The sequence below is a fragment of the Amphiura filiformis genome, chromosome 6 (genome assembly GCF_039555335.1).
Source record: "Amphiura filiformis chromosome 6, Afil_fr2py, whole genome shotgun sequence".
In the NCBI taxonomy this organism is placed as follows: Eukaryota; Metazoa; Echinodermata; class Ophiuroidea; order Amphilepidida; family Amphiuridae; genus Amphiura; species Amphiura filiformis.
In genome coordinates this window covers 48,118,429-48,146,325 of record NC_092633.1, presented here as the reverse complement: position 1 = coordinate 48,146,325, position 27,897 = coordinate 48,118,429, and the positions used below count along the sequence as shown (strand labels likewise).

The following is a 27,897-nucleotide window of genomic DNA, read 5'->3' as shown; positions in this document are numbered from 1 at the left end:
TCTACTATACAATGCTAGAATTTACAACTTGAGATTAATAGGCTCCAAAAGTTACATTTTCTACATAATGATAAGTCATTTTGATAATATTGTGCTCATTATCAGATATAACGACATGTGATACAAGAAAACAGTTACCAATACAAGTGTGGCCAATATATCGACTAATGAATGTTATAAAGGCCAATGACCTATGAAAGAGAAATTCCATGAACAATATTAATTTGTTGTTTTATAGAAATATTTCCGTTCATCAGTTTATGATATATAACTTTTCTCATGTGAGATGTCCATAATGATGATATCAGAATATTCAAGAAACCATTTTGGTAATTCATGAAACACTTTGAGTGAGGTTATAATGAAAGACAGAGATAAAAAAAAACACCCGACTAGTTCGCGTCTGAAATTCTGACAACTAGATAGAAAATGCCGTACTGCGCAAGTCGGCAACCAATCACGGCGCGCCGTTGCCCAGACGTCAGACGCGATTTAGTCTTTTTATCTCTGTCTTTCATTATAACATAGATACGTCATCGTCGATTCGCACGTCGTTACTATGGTTGCTGCGCAGTTCAACGTGCGTAATGATGTTCTGCGCAGCGACGTAGGCATTCTTTGCAAAGGATGCTGGGGGTTACTGACAAGGTGATTTTTTACATTTTGTCGTCTTCGATTTCTTTGCCAAAATACACATGGGCTACGTCGTCTTCTGTTTTTTCTTCGCTGACAAAAACATGGGCTGCCTCGTCCTCTGTGTTTACTTCGCTGGCATTAACATGGACTGCGTCACCTGTATAAAAACAGGTGCAACGGACCGGTAACTCAGGTTACAAAATTAAGGATGTTTGTCAAAATTCACAACAACAGTGTAAGAAATATTGGATTATTTTATTCATGGAACTATTTTCGAATACTTGGGAACTTCTTTCTGTGTAACCTTCGCATGGTTTTTATCAAGGGCCTGACACTGTCTTATCTGCATAGCAAAATAACTTCTATATTGTGTTTGATAATTCAAATATACAAAAACATACAATGAGCCCTTTAAGAGGAACATTTGAAGATTAAAGATGATTTTAGCTATGGCCTTGAAACAATGACGTTCAACACAGTGATAATAATCATAAGGGTTCTTTAGTCATTTGTCTTGCAACCTCATGAAGTCTTCTTTGAATCAAAACAACATTTATCTATAGATGCCAGATGCCTTTTAGGGTCCATAAAAACATTCCGGATGTTAACAGTGAAAAAAAAACCCGATGCTCTCGAGATATTCAAGATAGCCGCCAATATTTTGTACGCACAAAAACCAATTTATCTGAATTTTCCCAATAGGTCAGAGGGCAAAGTGTCCCAAAAGTGCAAAAACTGTCCCACAATGCATTGCAAATTTCCAATGCCGATTTGGCTTATTTGTGATACACTTACCCTCTCGATCCATACCAATATTAATCTTTCCATTTTGAGGCTCATCAAGATCATCATCTTCCGCCTCCTCCACTTCTTCCTCCCATCCGTGACCATAGGCTGAGAGCGGGTATGCCGCTTCACCGTGCTTTGCAAGATCCAAACCTGTAATATTATTAATACAAAATTAATGTTCGGTAAATTTTAAAACCTATCCATTTCAAAATATAACACTATAAAGAAATATATTCCATATGAAGTTCATTATTAACCATTAAGTAGATAGCACCTGGGATCTCTCGAACCCATCACTATTGTTTTACCACATTGGGTGATATAACATACTTTAGACCCAGCTCGACTCAAGGTCACAATCATAAAGACAACGTTTGTTAAATAATATCTTGGACTTTCACTCAATACGTTTTACATCCCATCCCTTAAGTCATTCACTATTAATCGTGTACCAAAGTGATTTGTAAGTTTTTATTCCATTAACCCTAGAAATATAAAGGGGGATGTAACACCCCCTAAGATTTTGTATCCGTCATAAAAAACCGCGCATGTTTACCCCCAAACGACCTAAGCTAATCGTAGATCCATCCTTTGCGCTCATTTAAGTGATAATTTTTTTTACCCCAGCACATTACCCGGGGGTAGGACCAGCGATCACAAATTACCATAGAGGGTGTTGGTGAGGTCCACCAGTTTTTCATATCGCTCTTGTAAAGTTATTCCAAGAGCTACTGACTTTTACTTGTTAGTTAGGATGAAATAGTCATTTCCTTATAATATTTAGGAGACAATTTGGTGAAAATCGCATGTTCGTAGAATTTTTAGTCGAAAAATCAATTTTGCCTAATACTTTTGTACATAGCTAGAATTTCCCAAATGTGCATGGCTTTTTCACACATAACCAGTCCTGCAAAACTTTGAGGGAGTTGATTAAACAAAACAAAATATCGAAATTACTATTGATGTAATTGTGCTGAAAATATGCATCCAATGCAAATGACACGGTATAACAAGAGAAACGTACTAGTCACACTCGTATATTTTAATGGATGAAGCTTTATCAACAAAAAACATCACATAACTTTCAAACCTTGTGCTAGTGCATTGAACAAAAATCACGGAATTATTGCCCTTTTTTATTGAAAGTGTATTGAAAATATAATTGCAATACCCAATGAAAATGTCCTTGCATGTAACAAAACACAATGTAGGGCAATACTGATCAAGGTGATCATTTATTCTAGGTTTTACACATGTCTGGCCATCTCTGAAAATTCCCGGGCTTCATTTGTGTGAGTGTGTGGGAATGGGGGGGGGGGGGTGCGTGTGTGTCTCGTGGACTCCAAAACCACCTGAGATCCTTGAGATTCCCTCCCTGGACAACCTTGGCTGGATCTGCAATCGTGGCGAAAAATGTTGGCACACCAGAGCGTTAATTGACCAACATCCTTCCCTGCTCCCCTATTGCAATGTTGATTTGGACAAAATCGTCACCATTTCTACATTACTATCTCCCAACATTGAAAAATGGGGGAGGGGGTAAGCTGAATGTGCATTCGCAACTATTATGCACAGAAAACGCGGAAGTACCATATATTTAGCTCCGATTGCGTGCTACTAACACCAGAATGTGCTGGTGTGGCAAGGAATTTCCGCCAGGATTGTGGAACCTACATTCGTGTACATTTTTGGGTTTAAGTTTAGTAAAAGATAATTCTTAACATAAAAACATAAAAAATGTATTACACAAAATGTGCGTTTTATAATACGGCTTGCCAAAGGATGTACACAAACCTTTCAATTCAACATCAGCAGACACACGAAGTTTTCCAACCATTTTCAAAATGGCGAATGTGGCACAGGAAAACACAGCCGTCCAAAGAATAATCACCAAAGTTCCCAAAACGTTCCAACCTAAGCTCTTAAAAATTGATGATAAAAAACGTGCCTTATTGGTCAAAGTGAATATCTGTATAACATGTAGTTATTAGTGACCACACCCTGGCGGTGCTCTGAATTTAAACAACAACAACACCAACAACAACAGCATTGATGAGAACTATAAATCAAAGGGAACATTGAAATCGATAGAATATGTGTCTCCAATTCTCAGATCATGGTCATTTGCTCTGGTCATCACTCTGTGCAATCGACTTCAGCAAGGCTTTTGACAGGATCGAACATATACTATTACAATAGAGAAACTCTTTCATTTTGGTGTTCGGCAACCAATTATACCACTCGTTTTCAGCTTCCTTACTGATTGGACCCAAAGATTCAGAGACAAAGGTGAATTATCTACTTGTATTCCCAATCTGGAGAGGTGTGCCTCAAGGGACTAAACTTGGCCCTATCATCTTCTCTGATGCTGTTATTGATGCTACAACAGAAGCAATTCTCAGATGGAAATATGTGGATGTGTAATTGTTCAAGTAGGAGTCAATTTGGGTCGCAACTTGAAATTGCTTTGGACAACGTGAATAGTGTGGAAACTCAGAGTACAACAGGACACCCCCCCCCCCCATCTGATTTATAGACCATCGAGGGCATGAAGGTATCATCCTCCAGAGTTATTAACTAGAACATTCAGTTTGAGAAAATTTGATCCAAGCCTCCTAACCCATACATATGCTGTATTCAAACGCTTCTTGGGATGACCTGGTAGGTACCTATCAGTTCTATATATTTCAGAAATAAATGCTCTTCATTATAAATGTTGAGAATCTTGTTGCGAACTTAAAATAGCTATTTACTTCTAAGTATATTGCTAAGATGCAAGCACTTACTTTGTGTACTTTTAGTTTGCAACTGTGGCACACATTGCATTACTATATTCAAAATGAGCTTTAACATAGACCTTACTATATGATAATGGTCCTGTGTATATAGCAAGGAATTGCAAGAATGCAAGGGACCTATTTGCATGCTTGCACATGCCCGTCGCTTGTACAACTTTGAATTATTGCAAGGGACCTATTTGCATGCTTGCACATAGGAACTTGAATGCAAGGGACCTATTTGCATGCTTGCACATGCCCGTACAACATTTGCAGAATTGTTTGTGCAAGTTTACAGAATCGCTTGTACAACTTTGAATTATTGCAAGCTTGCAAAAATGCTTATCATTTTCATAAGGGACTCGTCAAATATCGCTGTGCACGAGAAGAAATGTAGAAATCAAAAAAAAGAAATTATCATCACTTACCTTAAATGCAAATAAAACAGTGTCTGGATTACTTGTTAGTACTAAAAGTATTCCTGTGTTGTAATCCAACAATGGAACTGATAAGAGTCCCCAAATACCGCCACCAAGATGAACTATAAATAATTGAAAATTAAAACATCTTAAATACTGAAAAACGATTTTCTGGAGCATTTATCACAGCTGCCGGACGGTAGGAGATTTTGAACTGCAGCCATGTTGGAGGTACAGACAAGTATTCATTTATTTATTTATTTATTTATTTATTTATTTATTTATTTATTTATTTATTTATTTATTTATTTATTTATCTATTTATTTATTTATTTATTTATTAACCTGGTTAGTCTATTCAATGCGAAGAATTGACCTCTAATAGAAATAGATACATTTGGTACAAGGTCAACATTTAAAGGGCTCTGGAATGAGCTTTTTGAGCGTTTCGACATTATTTTGTGGAACATGAGAGCACATCAGACATATCGAATTGCATTCTGAATACAAAGAATGTCTTCATCACAAATTATTTAAATTTGATATTTTTCACATTTTTGATATAAAACAGTCCTCGAAGTAAATTTTATAAATCTAAAGTGTATGTAGCTGAGATATTTGCCATAAAATGTGTATTACATTGTTAATTTCAAAAAATCAAAATTATTTGATATCAGAAGGACATTTTTCGTTTTCAGAATGCAATTCGATATGTCTGATGTGCTCTAATGTTCCACAATAAATACTGTCTAAACGTTCATACCCCATCCCTTAACGCTAATCATAGATACATCCTTTGCGCTCATTTTGGTGATTAAATGTTTACCCCAGCACCTACCCGGGGGTAGGGCCGGCTATCAAAGATGACCATAGAGGGGGTGGGGGTGAGTCCCCGATGATTTTCATTTTGCTCTTGTGAAATTATTTCAAGAGCTACTGACTTTGTACTTGTTAGGTGAAAATAGTAATTTCCTTTTATATTTATGAGAAAATTCGGTGAAAATCGCATTTTTGTAAAATATTTTAGCAGAAAATCAATTTTGCCTATACTTATAATTTCCCAAATTTGCATGGCCGCCCTCGCATTATGACGTCATAGCGACATTATGCATGTGGTGAATGTTTGTACTTATTTTGGTATCACTGGATAGAGGAGACCCATAGCTATTAGTAGGGATAACCATCAAAATGTCATGTTGCCCCTATTGCTACAAAAGATCGTTTTCTGGATAGAACTCATCAATAGAAGTATTTTGGTGGTTAAATGGTCAAAATCGGTCAAAAACTTTTCGAATTATGAATTTTCAAAGTTTCCCATTCTGACCGGTCATTGGAACGAAATGAAATTGCAAGGTCCAAAAATAGCAACTGGGAGCAAAATTGGCATAAGCATATATTTACCTTTATATATTTCTTTATTTTAACATATATGCAAACATGAAACAACATATTGTGAAAGTATCAAAGGGGATTCTTATGAAACGGCACTTTACTAGTCAATGGCATAAATTATTTTTTCAAACCGAGGATTGAAATCATGCATTTAGAGAACATTTGGCAAAAATCATCCAAGATGGCCGATATGGCACAAAATCAAAATTGCACTAAGTACAGGGGCTTTTGTCTAACACACGCGTCGCGTCGCGTCACGTCACGTCACGTCACGTCGCGTCACGTCACGTCGCGTCACGTCACGTCGCGTCACGTTGAAATGTTATCAAAAGTTCATAATAAATTATTAACTCCACAATTACCCTTATCTCCCTACGTGATAAATAGTCCGTGAAATAGTCCATGGAATTCCAGCTTTTCATCAATGCCGCAAAGCACAGCAAAGCTTCAATGAATAAAATAATCGGGATTGCTGGAACTACTTTTAAACCACAGCCCGTATCCTAGTTTAGTGTAGCCTCTTTTGCAGGCGGTGCGTTTTCGCTTTTCTCAAACTATAAAAACACGAGTAGCCTGCGACGGAGGCTACGTACAGTGCGAACACCACTAAATAATGCTCCCACTGAAACACACGTGAAAATGGCCTATCAAAACAAAATAAGCTACCTCATTCGCGTGTTTCAGACTTATAAAACACGTTAGCCATTTTTGCAGAATCTGTGAGGTATATGATGCGGTATTATTTGGTCTTCTTTGATGGCGGTGTAAATAGCTGGTCATATAATTCGCAGTAGGGGATATTTGCTCTCGTCTCGGTTGTCTTTTGCTCCCTTTTTGCATTTGGCAACAAATGTTGCCAAATGCTTTCTTTCACCCTTCTTCTGGCAACATTTCAAATCGCTATAACATCCACATACTAAGTTGGATTTTAACCAAACTTGGTCAGAATGACCACTGACCACTCCCATTTATGGTTTGTACCCCAATTTGACCTTTGACCTTGATTATATAGTTGAAAATGTGATTTTTTTCACACAAAAATACTAAGGCTTCTAGACGATTAAGCCGATTTCCACCAAAATATTTTATAAGAATCCCCTACCCAAGGTTCATATAGGATGTACACAAATAAGGGGTCAAAGGTCATTTTTCTTCTTTCTGGCAACATTTCAAAATGAGTCTAGCACCCGTATACTACATCGGATTTTGACCCGGCTTGGTCACAATAATCACTGACCACCCCCATTAATGTTGTGTGACCATGACCCTAATTTGACCTTTGACCTACTTGATATGGCCAAAATGTGATTTCACGACATTTTTTTCACATGCCACAAACCTTGTGGGAAGCACAAGTGGGTAAGTGGCTACTAACTTTTTTTTTCACAACCAAAAATGTCAATGTTATTGGGTTTAATATGACCAATTAGTAGGTGTATGCAAAGAAAATCTTAAGTGTCATTGAAGGTCATTGACTCATTCACAACAATAGAGCATACTTTGAATAGAGGTTATCCACAATCATGCTCATGTGTGACTTCTAACAAAAGGTGCTGGTTCCCGTAGTATTCCTTATTCAATACAATTCAATGCATGACCTCGAAGTTAGCTGCATGACTTTCGCGGGCTATTTTGAAACAGTTATGGTTGCACATTCAGGTACTTCTTTTGAAAGTTCTAAACAAGGTATAGCCAGCAGCAAGTTGTAGATGTTATAGGCCTAAATATAAGAAAACGTTTAGGGTTGAAATCAGGTGAACAATACATCGAATGAGCACGAAACTTCACATTTATGTTTAGAAAGGTGTCTTCTTAGCATGATTCGAAAGGAGTATGGAAATTCCAAAGGGAAGCTGGTGATTTAATTTGTAACTCGAGATCTACTTGTTCAATTTTTTTTCCTTTTTACAGAGGGTATGATAGAGGTATTACTGGCAACTCTGCCAAATTACAGCTCAGTAGGCCACGTTGTTCACCTGATCTTATTGACATGAATATTTTGTGCCATTCTTGAGCAGTGCTGAACTCAGCCACTGGCAATTAAGCGCACTGTGGCGATGGACCAATTTTGACTCGCACTTACAGGAAAATGAAATAAGTTATGTTGCTGTAATTTGCAAGATAGTTACAAAACATAATTGGCATTAACATCCCCAATTTTTACAGAAAAATTATGAAAAATAAAAAATGAGCTCAATTTAGAAATGTCTGTGCAAGCAGTGCACAGTTGAGCTCCCTGCATGTCTATGGGAGTGTTCTAATCAAGTTGATGGTTCATTGGTCATCCCTACTATTAGTACCAAATGCTGATATACATTCTACATGAATCCAAACTTCGATGTTTGGTACTTAAAACTGCATTACCTGCTGTTGCGTTAAGTGGGTCATCAATTTTAAATTTCACAAGGCAAGAGCTACAGAAAATGTAGAGAAGACCTGCCACTACACCAGTCAACGCACCACCCCATGGAGCAACGACATTTGACCCTGCCCCATTAGAAACCTGTAAAAAGAATGGACCGTTTCATCGAAATTATAACAGCTGAACAGTGCGATATAAAAATCAAAAGTGGCTTTCTACCAAGAAACGACCCAAGATTAAACTCACATTTTTCGGGTACCCAAGGTTACCTCAGAATGTCCAACAAACACAGAGTTTGTAAAAGTTATCAAAACCAGACTTACTTAAAATAATAATCAAAACAATGCGAATACAGAGCATATAATATTACATAATAGTACCAGCTTTTTGTTCAATTGGTACACAGTTCTATTGCACTCAAAGTTCCATCCACCTGATTATCACAATTGTGGCCGACTGCCACGAAATGATCGTAAAATCGCAAGTTGGTAGTTTCGAGACATCCTTGTTATTGAGTTGATGTTCTTTGTTTGCCGGCCGAGAATTTGTACAAGCCAGTTGCATGTTCTTCGTGAATGATCCATTGTGCCCCAATTTACAATGACATATAGACATACTATTGGCTTGAACAGGTGCGTGTGAAACAAAGAACACCAAACAAAGGCAGCAGCCAGGACGTCTCGAAACTACCAACTTACGACTTTGCGCTCATTTTGTAGTAGCAGGTCACAATTATGCAAAAAAATATCATTCAAGAGGGAGAGGGGAAAGGAGGAGGGGAGAGGGAAAGAGAGAGTGAGGATATAGGTGAGGTACAAAGAAGAAAAAAATATAGAAACATGGAGGCGTAAAATATTGACAGAAACAAAGTTATAGAGAAAACGATAGTCGGGAAACGTTTCACGAATATGAATAAGCAGCAGGGCTTTGTGTATGAGTGTATTCTCAGTTCACTTGGTATTTTAAAGTCATACATTAATTTATTACCAGAAACTGGGCTATTCCAGAAAATAAGTGTACTCTTGTACAGAGGAGTAACTTTTTCAATAAAAGAAATGTCTGGTTTTCCAAGTTTGCTCTCTGGAAAACAACTGAAAGTTTAGTTGTCAATCATACTGGAAAAGGCTTGGAAATGCGATTAAGTGAATGAAATAAGCCTTTCAAATTGATTTTATCTTTTGCTGTATTTGTTGCCTTTTTGACACTTTAAATGTCTAAATTTCCAACAATCATGACTGGATAGAAAAGTCAGGAAATCCGAATTCTTGTGTACGTGTGTATTGCCTGGAACAGCCATTAATTGATTAAAGGGAAATGCAATAACTATTCAAAAGAATATATCCCCATCAGTCATCGAATACAACGACACTAGGATCCACAGCATGCTCATCTATCAGGGCACAGTTCTTTACCTCCTATACATTTGTACATTCATTGAATGACCTTTGACAATTTGGGTACAAAAACTCATACTCTGCAACTCGAGATCAAATTTTGCACTATGAGGTTTTAATCAGAGGTCAGAACTATGCCATTGGGATGAGGCCATTGTAGGTTATAGTGCGAGCTCTCACCATTCCTGTAAGACCACCATTAATAGCAACGACTAAACTCCAGTGTTTTTTTCTATAGAACAATCTTCTTACTGCCATTGATGTAATTGCTCCTGTACTACCAGACAAAATGGTGTTGATAACCGAATGCGCAACATATGCACCGTCACCCGGGTCAGATATTTTCATATGTGCACCACCATTAAAGCCGAAGAATCCGAAGAACAGAATAAATCCTCCAAGGGCAATTTGCTGAAAGAAAAAAGTAAAGTAAAAAAAAGGTGCCGTCAAAAATGTTAAAGGTATATTAAATTATATCAAGCTTTTCAATGGCAATGATCGCAAAATGGCAATAACTACGAGCAATGTCAAGTTATACATTTTCATAATGATGAAAAACAGCTGCATCACCACTTCAACAACGTTAAGGAAGCCGATGACTGACACTGGCATTTGACGGTAATGGGCTATTCCACTTAAATTCACACTACCCCTGTGGTAGATTTTGGAAATATCTTCCACAGGGGAAGTATGTTTTTCAAATGTAATTGATCAAGGTTAATCATTTTCAAACCCATACTCCCCCTGTATTATGATTTTACCTATAACTTCCAAAATTGGAGTGAGTATTTTAAATGGAGGCTCCCCAAATGTCTATTCTATTTGAAACTCATACTCCCTCTGTGGAAGATTTCGGCTAAATCTTCCACATGGGGGTGTTGATTTTAAATGGAATAGAACAATGGAAGCACAGACTGAGGTATTTCAATCTGCCTTGGGTTCATCGTGTTTATGTATAAAGACCTTCCGTGACTGTAAATATTACAACGTCCTGGGCAGGAAATATATATCCTATGCCCTATAAGTTTTACTGTGACTTATTTGGGAAACTGTAACAACATGAATAATATGTCAAGTTTTGACGGCATTTTCATTTTACATGGGACTAGAAAGGTTCTGTGCCCCATCAAAATAACAAGCTCATATCAAAATCAACAAGACTATATTTATAAATACGTTTTACGCACGTGACCCATGGGCACGACATATCGAAACCAGCAAGCGTGACCAAATCCTCATGCATTGACCACTATACAGAAAAGGATATGAACACTGTAGATAAATATCATCAAATTTAAATAAATCCAAGTAAGGTAAATCATCCACAGTAAAGTGCTCAACCAAGAAGGGAGCTGGAATACATTTAAAATAGACTTGGTGATTTATTAAAGCATTATTTACAATATTGTTTCATGCAAGCCAGCCGAAGCCGACCTACACTCGTCAGAATTATGCTTATCACTGGAAACTGATTATGATGCACGGAATGCTCACGCCGCGAAGTGGCGACGGTGAGCGCGAAGCGCGATCACCGAGCGTAAAACGCGCGGAGCTAGTGCTAGATCATTAGACAGTTTAATTGGCATACATTTACATATCATCAAATTTAAGTATTTTAATACTTAAATTTGATGATATTTTAAAATCGAATTTATTAAACATGGGGGGGGGGGGTACCGAGTTTGTAATATGTTTGAAAGTAATATTTGGAAAGTATTTGACGATGGAAAAAATATTCAACGACGGAAACGTTTACAATATAATCAAAAAGTTGAACAAAATAGACAATTTTGCGGCACAGTAGTCTCATGTTGCATTCAAATGTATAGGAAGACCACCTGCTATGTAGAAGGTCACTTCGAGACTTACTGTCTACAAGCTGTTATGGCAGCGCGGAGGTGATTACGTGCGTATTTATAAAAACGTATTTATAAATATAGTCGAAGCACACTGAATGTTATTAATGTTCCATTCGCCACATAGGTCACAGTAAAAGTGCATATTAAGATGATGTCCCTGCCATGGAACCATCGGCGTCAATCCGTCTTGGACTGAAAAGAACAACAAAAATCCTTTAAAAAGTGTGAGGGAGAAACGTTCCCATCACTCCGCCTGGATTAAGTCCCATGTATGGGACGATATGTGTACTTCTTTGTATAAAGATATGTGGGCCAGGGCTACATCAAAAATACATTGTTGTGGCGATAAAAACCCGGTTTTAAGGAAAAGCACATTATACACACGTGACGTGCATAGTGCACTTATGTCCACGGCAAATTCACCGTGACCTTTTCCAGCCATAAACCCGCTTAGTGAAGATTAAACCGAGATATGCAGTACTAAACCATTATAGTAATCGATTGTCTAACGCAAATTAATTACCACGTGATAATATTAATCCAATGAGCGATCGAATTGTCCGCTATGGTCGACTAATCCAATCGATAATGACGCTATTGACATTTTCGGGCTGAGCTCCACTGAATCAGTTTTGGGGTATTTTTCACTGGTTTTCTGGTATTTACTCATCAAGGCGGTCCACCGCTATTATAAGGACTATGCTAATGATTTAAAGATTGACATGTAGAGAATAAACCATATTTGATTGACAGAAAGTACTAAATTTGTACCTATTACGGTTTAGTGACACCCCTCTTGCATATGCGACCAAGCCAGGGCGGCTCGGTGAAGCAAAATGTGCATTGGAATAACATGGGAGTTTGGATATACATGTAGATGGTATATTTCTTTCTCATACAAATGTATAAGATACATGTAGTTAACAATAACTGCATGGTGGAGTGTGGTAATAAAGCAATGTTGTTGGTTGTAGATACATACAGGTAATGTGTGTCCTTCTATCGGATGCGATCGTCCTTTCTCATCAAAACGTCCTAGTCGAGGACCAACAAAAATGGCGCCAATCAATGAAGCAGTGCCACCAACGATGTGAATAGCGCCACAGCCTGCATAATCCTACAAAAAAATACCATAACAAGAGCATTTAAATATTTCTAATGACATGTTTACTTACCGTTTTAGCATACTCTTCATACATTAGTATGTATATTTGCCGTATACACTGATTTTCCAGTCGTCAACTATTTTGTGGATCTGGAAAATATACCAAATACGCACATAACCCATGGCCATGACATACCAAGACCAGCAAGCGTGACCAAATCCCCATGCCATTGAAGAGGATAGGAGCTCTTTAGATAAATATCATCAAATTTAAGAATATTAACTGAATTGCAAAATTATTACAAGCTATTACACATGGGGATTCCGAATTTTTAATATGTTATCAAAAAAAATTTGAAAGTATTTGGTGTCAAGAAATATCTTTTACATGTTTTTATTCGTTTCTTGCTGTAACTTTAATGAAACCACTACCGTTTAGAGCTAATACGGAACTTTGTTATCACTACCTTAAATTCCAATTTGTTTGGCCCAATTTTAAGCCAACCATCCTCTGCCCATTCCCAGTGAGCAACGATTGGATAGATAAAACCTGTCAAATACATCAAAACGAGATATATTATTATTTTTCAATCATGTCATGTCACCTGAAAACCAAGGGAGAATAGTGTCAGTGCATTGATTGGTCACCCCAGGTTAAATAATAAATAAATAAATAAATAAATAAATAAATAAATAAATAAATAAATAAATAAATAAATAAATAAATAAATAAACACCAACAACACAGATTTATATATCTTTAATTTCAAATATGAAAATAATTCTGGCATAACATGCTCCTTGTTACCAGATACAACATTCCGCTGCTTCTTGGCTCTTTGCAGCGCATTTCTACAGTCTGTCTACTCTGAAGTACAAAGTACCGACGCGGTCGTACGCATTGTGCCGACTTTGAAGGCACGCATATCTGCAACAGAGACGCAGCACTACGCACTGTTTACACGCTGTATACGCGCGCGTTGTCACTTTGTACATCAGAGAGGACAAACTGTGAACTGTTATTCAATGGATTGTTGCAAATAATGTTGCAAATACTTCTTAGTTCAAATAGGTTCATGTTACATAAAAATTACATTTTTAGCAACTTTAGCAAAAAAGCCAGCAGAAGAAGAAAAAAAAGCCAGCCAACTACATGCTATGCACTATCACTTGAGTTCCACCGTAGGTATTTTTTTTATCTGCCACAGAGGTGACCACATAATTACTCTTTTTTAAGCATTTAAATAAGCAGAAATTTGCATACTTGATTAAGTTCACCAGGACTGTAGTATTCCATTAATTAAGCAAGTCCAATTGAAACACTTACTGTATGGGACGTTTTACGAGCCAAGGTCTGCTCTTTTCATGAGCCAGATGATGTACTGATCTGCGTGAGTTGTTGCTAGTTGACACTAACTTCCTATCGGTATTAATTGAAGTAACACTCTCATCACCAGAGATCAATACATCATAAAGTTGATGGTACATTCAAATTAAGCCATCATTATGATGTATTGATCTCTGGTGGTGAGAGTGTTACTTCAATCAATACCAACAGGAAGTTAGTGTCAACTAGCAACAACTCAAGCAGATCAGTGCATCATCTGGCTGATGAAAAGAGCACACATTTAGCTCTTGAAACGTCACATACAATAAATAGAGAGATTGCGATTTTCCAAACGTAGACGTAGGACGTACGTTTTTACGTACGTTAACACGTACGTTTTTACGTAGCTATGTATTGCAGTGAGGCCACATACTTTACCAACGCTCGTGTTGTGGCGCTATGTCCTATACAGTTAGCAGCCTGGACAACCGATTCTTTAGAAATGCTTAGTCGCGCTGAAAGTCGATCGATACATGTTAAAATCAGCACAATTCAGAGATACACCTTTTTGCTATGAAATTAATTTTCTCGGTCAAATATAAAGCAATATTTTTTTCTTCTTCAGTAATGTCAGTTAAAAACTTGGTGCTTGGATATACATTTTTTTTACAAATCCTGGTGTTAAAATTAAGCATCAAATTGTGTCTTTTAGTGTGATATTTTTGATTTTATAGGCCTTCAGTTCGCACGCGAGCTTTTTACGGAATTCATTTTTAGCGTCTCAAACTAATATAGTTTGCTAAAGAAAGATATTTCCCACCTCTGTAAAGCACATCGTGTGGGTCTATATATTATAGTTTTGTTAGAATTTCCGTTTTTATTTTACCCTTTTTCCCTTCATACTCCGAAAATGTCTAACTCATTACTTTTATCTCGAGAGCAACCAACAGAAATAGTCGATATTTCCTTTGTTGTTTATCCGGTCAATTTTCCATTGAAAGCAAATTGCCCGACCAGCGATTTGGTAGCCCAAATCCCCAATTGAGTGTTCTGGTTAAACATGATCAGTAGGAGCGCTATAGGCCTGGGAATTTCTTTGCTATATTGAAGTTCTAGCAACACTGTAGCCATGCCGGTATTCCTATTAAACCCAGGGATATCGATCCACAATGCTAGTATTAGCCTTAGATTTCACTCGTTGATTTTGAAAAATGGTCAGCCGGCAGTTAAAATAGTGAAATGAAAACGCAAATTCTGACAAAACTATGATATATCGCTCACGGTGATGTGCGTTAGAAAGTTGGGAAAAATCCTTCATTAGCGAACTATCTTACTTTGAAAAGCTAAAAGGTTAATCCAAAAAAAGGCAAGCGGACAGAGTTTAAGCCTATCAAAATCGAAAATCTTACACTAAATGACTAAATTTCACGCCTAAGTTTAACACTAGAATTTGAAAAAAATACAGTATCAAGCACTACAATTTTTCCTGACATTTACTGAAAAAATGAAAATGATTGCTTTTCATTTGGCCGAGAAAATTAATTTTACATCGAAAAGGTGTAACTAAAAATTTAGCTCATTTCAACACCAAATTCGATCGTTTGTATTGCCTCATTAAATGACTGAGTGAGCCTTGCCAAACAAAAGAATCGGTTGTGCAGTAGGGTGATTCACAAAAAATGAAATTGGTATTTTTCAACGGGACACCCCCTCATTTTGTTCATTTTGGTAATAAAATCATACCTGCAAAATATGAAAAAATTCAAACAAGTTTAGGGGTGCTACCGGTCAATGAACTTTTGTACACAAAGTCAATGGGATTTATGAGCCATTTTCTTTACAACACAAAAAAGCCATGTTAATTTTCCCTGGTTGTGCCAAAAATATTTGATCATAATGTGAGTAATGTCCCTAAAATAAATGCTAAAGAAAATTGTAAAAATGTTAACCCGCTTTCCAGAAAATTGCATTTTTGTGAAAACTGTTACATTTGGGGCAAGGCAGTTGCTGGAACAGCCAAAATATTATGGTACTTGGCTAATATAAAGTTGTGTTTATGGGGCTCTAGTTCTTTCTTTGTTTTTAAATGTTTAAATGTTGTGTATTTGTATGTGTTTTTGATGTGTCAAAATGATTGAAATGTATGTAGGTTTGTAACTGTAAATTATGTTATTCAAGTGTTGAATGTGTGTAGGTTTGTAATTTTATGTAAGTGTAGTGTAATGTTTAATGTGTAATCCAGTAGTAAATGTGTCTTAGCCACTCTAGCTCTTGTCACAAGTACCTTGCACAAGGTGTAGTTTTGAACTGGCCACTATCCAATGTTGTGACCCCAATTTATATACATTTCTTTTCAACCATGGTGAATCTAATCCTTCCTGTGGTCATTCAATTCAAACAATACAAATCTTCATCAGGTATGGCCATAATGACCACCCCTGATACAGATGTATGGATTTTGATAGTTACTATTACATAAGATTTCAAAAGCTGGTATCACCATTGGGGTAAACTAATATGTGAAGAATTTTAATCTTTTTTTTTTATCAACAGTTCAGTTCAATAAGGTATAAATTTGGGGTGCCTGGTGGGATTCCAGGGGATATCCCAGGGTATTCTTTTCTTGAGCTACACTCCCTCTGTCACTTTTGAAACATTTTTATTATTACAGTCAACTATGAACTTTAATTTGGTAAAAACCCATGTTTTCACAAAGTTAGGTATATCATTGAACATTTACTTCAGTTTTGCAAGCCTGGTAGACTTTTTAGGCCCTGAAATAAGCGTTTGAAATTTTTGACAAAAAATCCCATTGACTTTGTGTACAAAAGTTCATTGACCGGTAGCACCCCTAAACTTTTTTTTGAATTTTTTCATATTTTGCAGGTATAATTTTATTACCAAAATGAACAAAATGAGGGGGTGTCCCGTTGAAAAATACCAATTTCATTTTTTGTGAATCACCCTATTGTGCAGGCTGCTAACTGTATAGTCAGTCATCTGGTGATTTGTTTTGCATGAAATCAGCCCGGGGTAGTCGGTGGGGTCAGGGATCAATAAAGGGATCTTAATCCTCTCTACGTCATACATAAATTCGCCCAGTCTCATTTCCCTAATATTAAATTTAAATAAAAAATGGAATTTCAGTTCGGCACAGGTGGGCCTCGAGCCCACGCTGCTGCTACATACAGAATACAGAAGTCCAGCGCACTAATCCACTGGACCATATGACAGTTCGGTAGCCATATTGAATTTTAAACATATAGGCTATAGGCAACTCCAACATTGATCGGGTATAGACCACTTGACATGTGACGTCATTGCCCGGCAGTATGCGCGTGAATTATGACAATTTCCATTGTTCTTTGCCCTGCAGTGTGCGTACGCATCGTAGTTTGCTCAGGGCACGTGCATTTCAAATCGCCCACCATATTTCATATAGTACAAGAAAGCCATTGAACAGTGTAGCGGTTTGTTTGAGCATATCGACAGACGAGTCCCTCGCCTTTGTTGATAAACAATGATTTCATATTAGCATAATGACAGTACTCATCAGTTAATAGCCACTTGGTGAATAGATGGGCATTATCAGCTGTCAAAGAGATGTCTTATGCAGCTGCCAATCACGATAGAGGCTTGAAAACATTTTGTTATAAACCCAAAAGTGATATAAGGACAAAACTGTGCATGTTGGTACTTGATTGTTTGGATTCTTATATGTTGAAAATCCCTTGTAGTAGTATTTTTTATGTGTAGTGTATATTGTTTATAAATTATACAGCTTTTCAATTTTGGGCATTAATGCTCTGTTGCACTGTTTTCATCAACCTATTTTATCGTAGTGCATTTCTTATGTGTGTGAGCCGAAATGTCGTGGTAGATTGCAATCATGCTTTTGTTGAACTGTACTCCGCCATAACTACGGTGAAGGACACCGGTTCAAATCCTTTGTTTGGAGCCAATCAATAAAAGAATGCAGGGCCTCTATAAGTTAAGAAGTGACGTAATAATCGCAATAGATGAATACAATGTTTGAATAGATCGCCCAACCATGCCAACACAAGCAGATTGCACTAATCACCTGTGTATGTCTGCAAACATAGATTGAATACAATACAGCTCTTTTCAAAAATACTAATCTTATAGGTGCGAGTGAACCGTTGCCTTGCCAGAGGTCTATACTTTGAATTTGTGTGTAAATAAATAAATAAATAAATAAATAAATAAATAAATAAATAAATAAATAAATAAATAAATAAATAAATAAATAAATAAATAAATAAATAACCGATCAGGAATTGTGCATATTTGAACGTGTTCCTAATGTTCCTAAAATATCTGAGCCAAACTTTCCTTGCCCTCCCCACCCAACTTTCGACCTGCAAAAAAATGCCCCCCCCTTGACCTGCCAACCAATCTTTGACCCCCCACCCCCTATAATACTTCACCACCTCGGGGATACACAAAATTATTGCACCACCCCTCAGCTGTACAAAAAACACATGATATTTTGACTATAACATTCGTAGAGAAACACTCGTTCTCTACGTTTCCTTTACCTAGACTCGAGGTAAAATCAGCCTATTTCCACTTGGAACCATGGTGGAACGTACGTTTTAATGCTACGTTGAGTCCAAAATGTCAAATCGCAAGGTAATTTTTTATACGCAAAGTATCACACACATTTCAATAGACAATCTCTGCGTATGAATATTGCGTTTAAATTTAGTCCATTTTAACACATCGCTGTACCTTTATTATAATGATTTGTTACAAACAAAAGGATCATAATAATAATTAGACTTTCCTTCGTATGTTCATTATCCTTGACTGTCTTTAACATATTGTGAAATGGACAAATTTTGTGCATTTTCAACGATGTATCTACGTCGATTTTGCACGTGGAATATCTTCAAAATAGCTAAATACGTGACCTCGCTTCGATACAGGAGAGTGGTTTTGAATAGATCAACGTACGTCCGATGTCTACGTTTGGAAATCGCAACCTCTCTAATGTTTCAATTGGACTTGCATAGAAGTGATGTTTATTTAAAGAAATTTGCATAGTTTTGGCTAAATTTGGATTGGTCTTGTTTAGTAATATTAAATCCTGCAAGTGTACCACAGATATCGAGTAAATGCTGGAAGCTAATCATTACATATCGAATCCCTAAACATCAACATTCCAAAATGGCTAACATTATCCAATCATATTTAGCAGTTTTAACTTAAACGCTTACAAAGAGAAGGCAAGAATGTGTTTAGAAAGTGTTTATAAAGTGTTAAAATGCTAAACACTGACTGTTTTTGCAATGTATCAAGTAGAATTTTGACGTCAAACAACATTGGCCCAACCATGTCAACTACTTATGTCTTCTACAGTCTAATATACTATACTGAGCACAACGCATCACTCGAGCATCTTTTCAAATAACACTGGCTATTTTTGTGGAAACCTTTCTTTCTTCTCGTTATATAACGTCTGTACGCATTTTATTATAATAACAGTTTCCTATATACCTGAAATAACACAGCTGCAAATTAGATAAGCCACAAATTCCGTCCTTTCAGCCAATGCCCCGGACACAATTGTTGAAGCAGTCGTGGCGAAAAAAAGATGAAAAAACCAAAAAGCATAACAGTTTCGACTTAGATTCTCGAGAAAGAAAAACCGGTATCCTGAAAATGGGGTGCTGGGATGACCAAATGCCAGAGCAAATCCACAGGCGTAGAACACCATAGAACTAAGACCTTGAAAAAATAAGTTTAAACATTTGTTGTAAACAATGAAATTTTAAAATTAATTCAGTTGGGCTTCTAGCTATTCTGGGCGACCACTATTGCCAGCATTTCTGTTATACTCTTAACAAATTCTACATACTTCTCATAGTTTTTGCATGCCCTAATGGAAGACGTGAGTTTGGAAAATGAGCTATAATAATTAGTCTCATGGTTTCTGCTTGACCGATTGTCACAACCATAAAAATGTGCTCTTCCAACGTGAATTGGGGTTGAAGTTGCTGAGCTGCAGCCACGATTCCTAGTAAGTGAGGTTGTTATGCCAGTGCTTAGTTGTTACTTTTCAAAAACTGAAGGAGATATTCTATTATGTAATAATTTCTACTAATTTCGAATACCCCATTGTTTAAACACAAGACTCTAGAAGAGCACCGACCATTTGGTCCGTGGTTCAACCTGTGGTTCAACTCTATTCAGTCACTTGTCATACACAGACAAAAGTGGCCCAAGCAGTTTTAAGACTAGGTTACATCATTCTTAACACAGTATGTACATGGCGTGCGGGACGGTCATGTACGCACATCAAAGGATCGTACCGTAGCACGACCGACAAAGTAACAAGCATTGTCGCTGGTTGAATTTTTTTTTTTTTTGCTTTACGTTAGTTATTTGGTTCAAAATTAAAAGGGGACATATCTGACACTAAAAGCTAACATTTTATGGAAACGAAACACTAATCTATTTTTAGAGAAATGTTACAGCCACACACAAAACTATTGGCTATTATCTATACAACAGACAGTTATAACTATCTGTTTAAGATATTTCCTTTAAAGGGAGTCTTCGACAATCATAACATTATGTTAGACAAATAATAATCAAGCACGAATCCAGTGGTTTTATTTAAAACCAACTCATATTAACCATAAAAAACAGCCGGCTCTCAACAAGCAATGTTCAAAATTCCTGCGCCGAAATTGTGTAAGTGCAATGACATAATAATTATTTGTGCTCAATTGTCGTCAGCTTTCATTGTATTACTGGGACGTCATTACACTAGACAATCTCAGCGCCCGGGAATGTTGAATATCGTGTGTTGAGAGACGGATGTTTTTATTCGTTTTTATGGCCACTATGAGTTTGTTTGAAATAAAAGCATGTGATTCGTGCTTGATACTTATAGGTATAATGTTGTGATTGTATTCTTCTTATACTCCACAAAACTATAATCATGTTAACGCCTAAGATTATGTTTCTATTAGATCGTGAGAACAAAAAAGTGGTGGACCACCTCCAGAAGTATGTACTTTATGTTACATTGCTATACACGATTGTGCTTGTAACATTAAAACCTTTGAAGCCTAACTCAAAATGTGTAAAGAGAGTGTTTTAAGGGTAGACGACGTATTGTTGCTCGAAGCAGCCAGAAAATCGATTTTCATTATCTAAATCAATATATTATTAAACAATAACACTTTGATGTTTTGCAAAAGTTCATTCCACAAATCATATACTTTGAAAACTAGCTTGATTTATTATTGTTAATCATGTTGATGAGTTATGTAAATTTTACAAGAGTGTTGTTGTTTCAGCCGTCTTTTACAACATAACTCAAGAACCACAGTACCTACAAAAGTATATCTGTGATATCTGAATTCCTCTACACACTCGCTATAGAAATGATCAAAGCAATGTTTGCCAAAGTTCACTACGTACCATTCGCAAGATGTTGTGAACTACCAAATCGCAACAGTGTAAAATAGTTGCTAACCTGAAGCTACTTTAAGGGCGTTGACCCTTACTAACGTTGTTCCTTGTGATGCAAATACGTTCCGTAGCTTTCACATTGAGATTTCGGTGCTTGGCCTTTGTTATTTCCCTATTTCACGTGCATCAAAGCCATCATGGCCGTTTCTATACAGTTGAATGAGCATGACAGAATCTTCCGCACGACTATATGGTGCGATCTAAATATCACAACAGTATATTAAGGAAATGTAATGATAAACATACATCCCGTTTGCGATTAGAAGTCTACAATACTTAAAGAAAACCTAAGCTAACTTTACTGGAAACATAATGTACATATGAAATAAATAGACTCTATACTTACAAACATTTAAGAAATTTTTTAGAAGTATATTTGTTGTGTTCTTGCTCCTAACAGATCCGGCTTCTAGGAACGCAAAGCCCGCCTGCATAACTGCGCAAAGAAAGAAGTTTTTGAGAGAGGATATAAAATAAGTGTATTGAAGTCGGTAATATTTGAAACAATACGATCACAAAGTCAAACTTTGTAAAAGCAATTACATGTTTTGATATATTCCTATAGATCAACTTTTGAGAAACGAGCACAGCGCCAGCCTTTTTTTCCCGAATTTGTTTTCAGTCGAATATCTGTTACTGGTGATTTTCTGGATTTATTCTGATTTGTAAGAATCACAGATTATGCTGAGAGTGTCTTAAAGTTTATGAGGCTAGGCTAGTTCATGATGAACATCGATTGTTAGATTGTCTTGTCGTAACATGTATAAGTTTTTACGCATATAGCATAGCTATTAAAGATACTGCCATGGGCCACCAGTATGACAAGCCAGAATGTTCGTCTATTGTAGCAGGCGATCAGGCGATTTACCTTTAAGGCTAGTTTTAATATAAATGCAGCTTTTGTTGTCTTGTTTCCAAGTGTTGTCTATTTTTTTTTCACTTCCAAATCATAACCTTTGTATTGGTTGAACGAGTGACTCCTGGGGCAGATTTTAGCCAACTTCAATTTTTGTTTTATTTTACCAGAAACAATTTCCTCTTTAACTATTGCGGAGTACTCTTGGCATAGCTTGGTTAATAACCACATATGAATTGCCGTCAGGTTACACAGTATACACAGTAAAAAAAAGTAATGTGTGTACGTAGGCCTTAAACTTGAGTGAACTTAAGTTAACTTTGGTAGTAAACGGTTTTTACAAAGTTAGCTGTTGCAGATATGATGAACGCGTAACCTTAGACGTCTAGGATCAATAATTCTAACACATCTAAGATCCATTCTCAGACGACGAAGATCCATTATTAGAAAATCCATTCTTAGACGTTTAAAGTTAGACGTCCATCTTACGCTAGTTTGCTGCTTACGCCAGTCTAACTATTTAAGGTGGTATTTTGGAAGTGCTCCATGCATGTTTTAAACAGATTAATTGGGTAGAGCAAAACACACTGATCAATATCCCTTTTGTTTGAAGCAAGTCGGACATTACGGTTCTCAAAATATATCAATTTATATTTTCTTTGTATCTGATTGTTTTTATCAATAATCAATAAAGTTAATGAGTTAAAATGATTGAAAGGCTTATTAATATGTAATTGTTGCCAACATTTATCATTTTATGCAAATCAGCTCATTGATTATGCAATTATGCAAATGAAAGGGTGGCTAGACTATATAATACATTAGCACATATAAGAATCACTTTGACCAAGTTTGAAGGCAAAAACATGCAAAAATAAAAGTACCATGAACATTTTGAAGAGCTTATTTCCAAATCCCACATGTTTCTCATTTACTTGTGTGATACAACCACAATTACTTTGACAAGTTTGACATTAGCAACAATGAGTTGTACCATCAACAAGCCAATCTTTACCATAAACAATGCTGCATAACAATATGCAGACTCTTATTCTCATTTGGGAATCAAATGCCTCACACAGTATTGTTACTGTGCTTCCATCCACTGTTTGCTTGTAATTGTGCATCCAACTGACTTTATAATACCATTATAGCATCACAACCTATTGCAATATCGCACAGGTAACGCAGAAACATGTGTTTGTGGAATTAACACGGTTTGGAAATAAGCTCTTCATTTGTGCATGGATTTTTAACAAAAATCGGCAAAAATTACATATTAATAAGCCTTTTCAGTAATTTTAGCTAATTAACTACATTGATTATTGATAAAAACAATAAGATGCAAAGAAAATTTAAACTGATGTTTTATGAAAATCGTATTTGGCTCCTCACGAGCAAAATACTGTGAACTGTGCATCGTGGGTTATCTCTACGGATATGGAAACTAAAATCAACCCATTTGGCACATCCTGCTACCGTATTATGCTGAACATCAAGAGAGTAGACAGAGTACCAAATACTACCATCTACAATCTGACTGAGACAGCGCCACTGGAAATACATCCAGTGTCTTTCGGGGATATGGACAGCATGCAGAGTCAAGGTCAACTATCAGCAATGGCTCAAGTCCGAGTTAGCTGGAGAAAACTTGTAGTCGTCTGCTCCGCAGCCGAAGGATGATGATGATTTGGTTCAAACGAAAGGCATGTTGGTGTACTTTGCCCTACTCAATTAATCTATTGAAAACATTTCCTAATTTCCTAAAACATCCTCATAGTTCATGTGACGTCATATTGAACTAATTAGACGGGCGTAAGCGCCAATGCATCGCTCTGTCAATTAACCGCACAAACTGAAACAACGTAGTTAAATAGTACATAGTCTATAGCAACCATGTTTATTTACATTGAATAATGATTTCATACTCACAAAACACTAAACAACCCATAATAATAAGAAAGAAGTCATCCATGTTCTTTTTCAGAGACTGCATCTCCGAGAGGTCACTAGATATATTCAAACACTCCATTTCCAAAGCCAAATTATATTGAAAAGTTGTAAGTTTGATGTTTGCAACTTTAATGAAATGAAAGCAACTGATTCTGGTATCGTTATTTTATCGTATTTAAACAGCTTATTTATATGACGTTGAGTTTATACCAGGACATATAGGTTAGTAGAAAGTTAAGACGTAGCACGTAGGTGTATTATTGAACTCGCATATCCGCTTCCAAACTTCCTGGTTCATAGAAAAGTAAGGCTATACGTAAATTGTTCGGATATGAACTGATCAAATACATTGCAGGGGCCAGAGTATTTAAATAAAAGCACTTAATGCCCACGTGACCAGATGGGTGCTGACATTACAGCCCCTATAGACAGGATGCCTGGAAAAGTGACCTTTGGCACAACGGGTGGTCTTCCTGTGTATTTCAATTGGAAACGCGGGATGTATGTCCAAATTTTCTAGCAAATTCGTCATTCTTTTGCAACTTTGTAGTATTATTGTAAGACTTTCCGTCGATAACTTTTTTCCGTCGGTAAAAAATTTAGTTCTTGAAAACATACTAAAAAGTAGAATCCCCCAATGTGTAATTAAGTTGCCATATACATTTTCAGCAATTTTGGTGATGTTTGTCTGAAAAGTTCCTCTCTTAGCATTGTAGCACATCTACTACCCATGGTGACGTGGGCATCATTAAATTCAGTACCTTTTATTAAATGGCCTATGGTGACTGGTTAACTCTCACGCATTTGGTGTTAGTCTCACGTGTTTTCAAGCATTTGGGAACTTTCTCATACTCTCACGCCAAGGTAGTAACACCTCATGTATTGTCAAAATATAGTTCGAGAAATTTGTTGGTCTCCCAACTTTATATTAAATGTTCAACAGCACCACCGCTACCTATTTCAGCCCCGCACCCGGGAGGGTGGGACTCAACTTTAGAAATGACGGGTATATGCCTACCGGCGTCTCGATGTAGGGGCCTACATGTATCGGTACAAAACGTCGTTTTGAAGAAAAAAAAAAAAATTGTGTGGGGGGTCATTGGATACAAATAAAACGTAAATGGGGTCATTGGGTATAACATTTTGAAAAAAAGGGGTCATCGGGGGTAGAAAATTTTGTAAATTCTATTTCTTGTTGCAAATTTCCCAAAATTTACAATACAAATTTGCTGAAAGATATTTTGTGGCACTTTTGATGACGTGATTCTAAAAAAAGGGGGTCATTGGGTAGCGTATGATATGATTAAAAAAGGGGGCCATCGGGTATATCGGGGGCCTATTGACAGATACATACCGTTACTTGCACAGTTGATAGCTCCCCCCCCAATTTCAGCACCATAACATGTATAACAACTGGTTCCGTGAGGAGTAATTCGGAGAGAGCATATTTTTCTTATGAAATCGATTTGTATCATTTCATGCCAATTTTTGTGATTAATAGGCTATCATTATCATGAATGTAAATATCGAAAGTGCTCAAGTTAACGGATCGTAACGAAACGAAACGTCAGGGAAGTAAATGACCATTGCTACCATATTTTTTAACAGTTATAGGTTTTCTAGCTATACGCAGCACAACTAATTAAACACCGGGTTCGAAAGCGAGAGTAAATTGAATATTTACACGCAACCTAAACCGAAAGGTACGCCGGGTATTGTAATTTTGATAAACCGGTTGAGCTCTTTATTTATTTAATATTCAGAGCTTTATCTGTTAGTATACATATAGACCAGGTTAAAACTGAGCTAAGTACCACTTGGAGAACCAGAAATTCTCATATGGTTTATCTGGACCAGTTTTGCATGGGGAACAAGAATTTGTTGGGTAAAAAGCCCGTAACCTGAGAACTTTTCCGTGAGGGCGCTTTTTTCAAAATGGCCGCCAAAATCCAATATATATGGTTAAATTAGTCACTTAAGGGCATATTTAACCAGATTTTGGATTTTTATTGATAGGAATAATGTACTACTAAGTCAGGTTATTAATATGAAGGTGACAGGAGGTCACAGCTGAGGGCGCTTTTTTCAAAATGGCCGCCAAAATCAATGAAAAACATATATATGGTTAAATTAGTCACTTTAGGGGCATATTTAACCAGATTTTGGATTTTTATTGAGAGCAATAATGTACTACTATGTCAGGTTATTAATATGAAGGTATCAGGAGGTCACAGCTGAGGGCGCTTTTTTCAAAATGGCCGCCAAAATCAATGAAAAACATCTATGGTTAAATTAGTCATTTTAGGGGCATATTTAACCAGATTTTGGATTTTTATTGATAGCAATAATGTACTACTAAGTCAGGTTATTAATATGAAGGTAACAGGAGGTCATAGTTGTGGGCGCTTTTTTTCAAAATGGCTGCCAAAATCAATGAAAAGCATATTGTTAAATTAGTAACTTAAGTGGTATACTTCATCAGATTTTGGATGTTGTTATTGATAGCGGTAGAGCATTACTAGGTCAGATTATTAATACGGAGGTAATAGGATGTCACAGGCAAGGGTGCTTATTTTCAAAATGGCCGACAAAATTGAAGGAAAGTATGATATCAACGAAAAATGGAAATGTTACTTAAGTTGAAAAAAAGTAATAGCTGTCTTTGACTTTTTGAACTTATGATGAAGTACTTCAGGGTGGTAAAGGTAGCTTCTGATTTAAAATGACTGCAATGAAGACTACCAGAATTGCCTTTATGTATTAAAGAAGACCCCAAAAGGCAACTTGTACACTAGAATGCCGCAAAAGTGTTGCGTACAGTGCTATAAATTGTCCGTTTTTGCATGGTTTCACTGATGCATTTCTCTTTGTTTTAATCCTCAGGATCACTCAAATCGCTATTTTCTGACAAATCTTCATAGTCATTCTCTACCAATAGTTCTTGGATGTCCTCGGGCATTATTACGGTTTCAACCCACTTAGGTTCCATGTTTTTGTTCCACCCGCTGTCAACAATGTTTCCATCATCGTATACAGTGTCATCTGCTGCTCTCCACTTTCTTGCAATGAAATTTGCGTGAAGGATATGAAGCGCTAGCGCCTGCTTACATGGTGGTAGTAAGGATATATCTGCAATCTTTTTTATCTTTTGAAAACGTTCGATCAAAGATATCGTATCTTGCTTCGTTGACATCTTTGCCCTTCACTCCGTATAGAAGTGAAATGTACTCCTTTTAGCTCTTTGCATAAACTTTCTGACGGAAAATCTAATACTCCAATGTTGCAGAATGTGTCCACAAACTTTGGCTTTGACTCCAGAAGCTTCCAGCACTGACGTTTTCCCTTGCGAAAAAAAAGCTGAGTTGTAATCATTGCCAGTGAATGCATGAAATCCAATCAGGGATGACTTCTGAGCTGCTGTTAAGTCAATATCGCTCAATTTAAAGGCCTTCGTGTCACAAAACAAGATGCTATTTTGATTCCCGATCTTAGCAGTAATCAGGAAGAAGATGACACAAAGGT

The 27,897-nt window shown here is 36.7% G+C and overlaps 1 protein-coding gene across 1 annotated transcript; it reads right to left on the bottom strand.

The window, feature by feature from the left end:
* Positions 1–15: 15 nt before the first annotated feature.
* LOC140155524 (putative ammonium transporter 1) lies at positions 16–24,652 on the bottom strand. The gene is made up of 11 exons (XM_072178398.1): positions 24,355–24,652; positions 21,913–22,002; positions 19,581–19,811; positions 13,201–13,283; positions 12,611–12,745; positions 9,950–10,180; positions 8,378–8,516; positions 4,631–4,743; positions 3,220–3,346; positions 1,432–1,575; positions 16–793 (listed from the first exon to the last, which is right to left on the bottom strand). Exons 1-11 carry the CDS (start codon positions 24,452–24,454, stop codon positions 657–659), a joined length of 1,530 nt encoding a protein of 509 aa, XP_072034499.1. The 5' UTR covers positions 24,455–24,652; the 3' UTR covers positions 16–656.
* Between the last annotated feature and the right edge of the window lie 3,245 nt (positions 24,653–27,897).

What these genes read in the sequence shown, in the direction of transcription:
- LOC140155524 (XM_072178398.1), bottom strand. Translation starts at nt 24,454, where the DNA reads ATGGAGTGTTTGAATATATCTAGTGACCTCTCGGAGATGCAGTCTCTG. An exon ending in TAGAAGGACACACATTACCT is followed by an intron (nt 10,181 to 12,610) that starts GTATGTATCTAC and finishes TTTTTCTTTCAG; the next exon opens with CAAATTGCCCTTGGAGGATT. An exon ending in ATGGTGGTCTTACAGGAATG is followed by an intron (nt 8,517 to 9,949) that starts GTGAGAGCTCGC and finishes TTCTTTTTACAG; the next exon opens with GTTTCTAATGGGGCAGGGTC.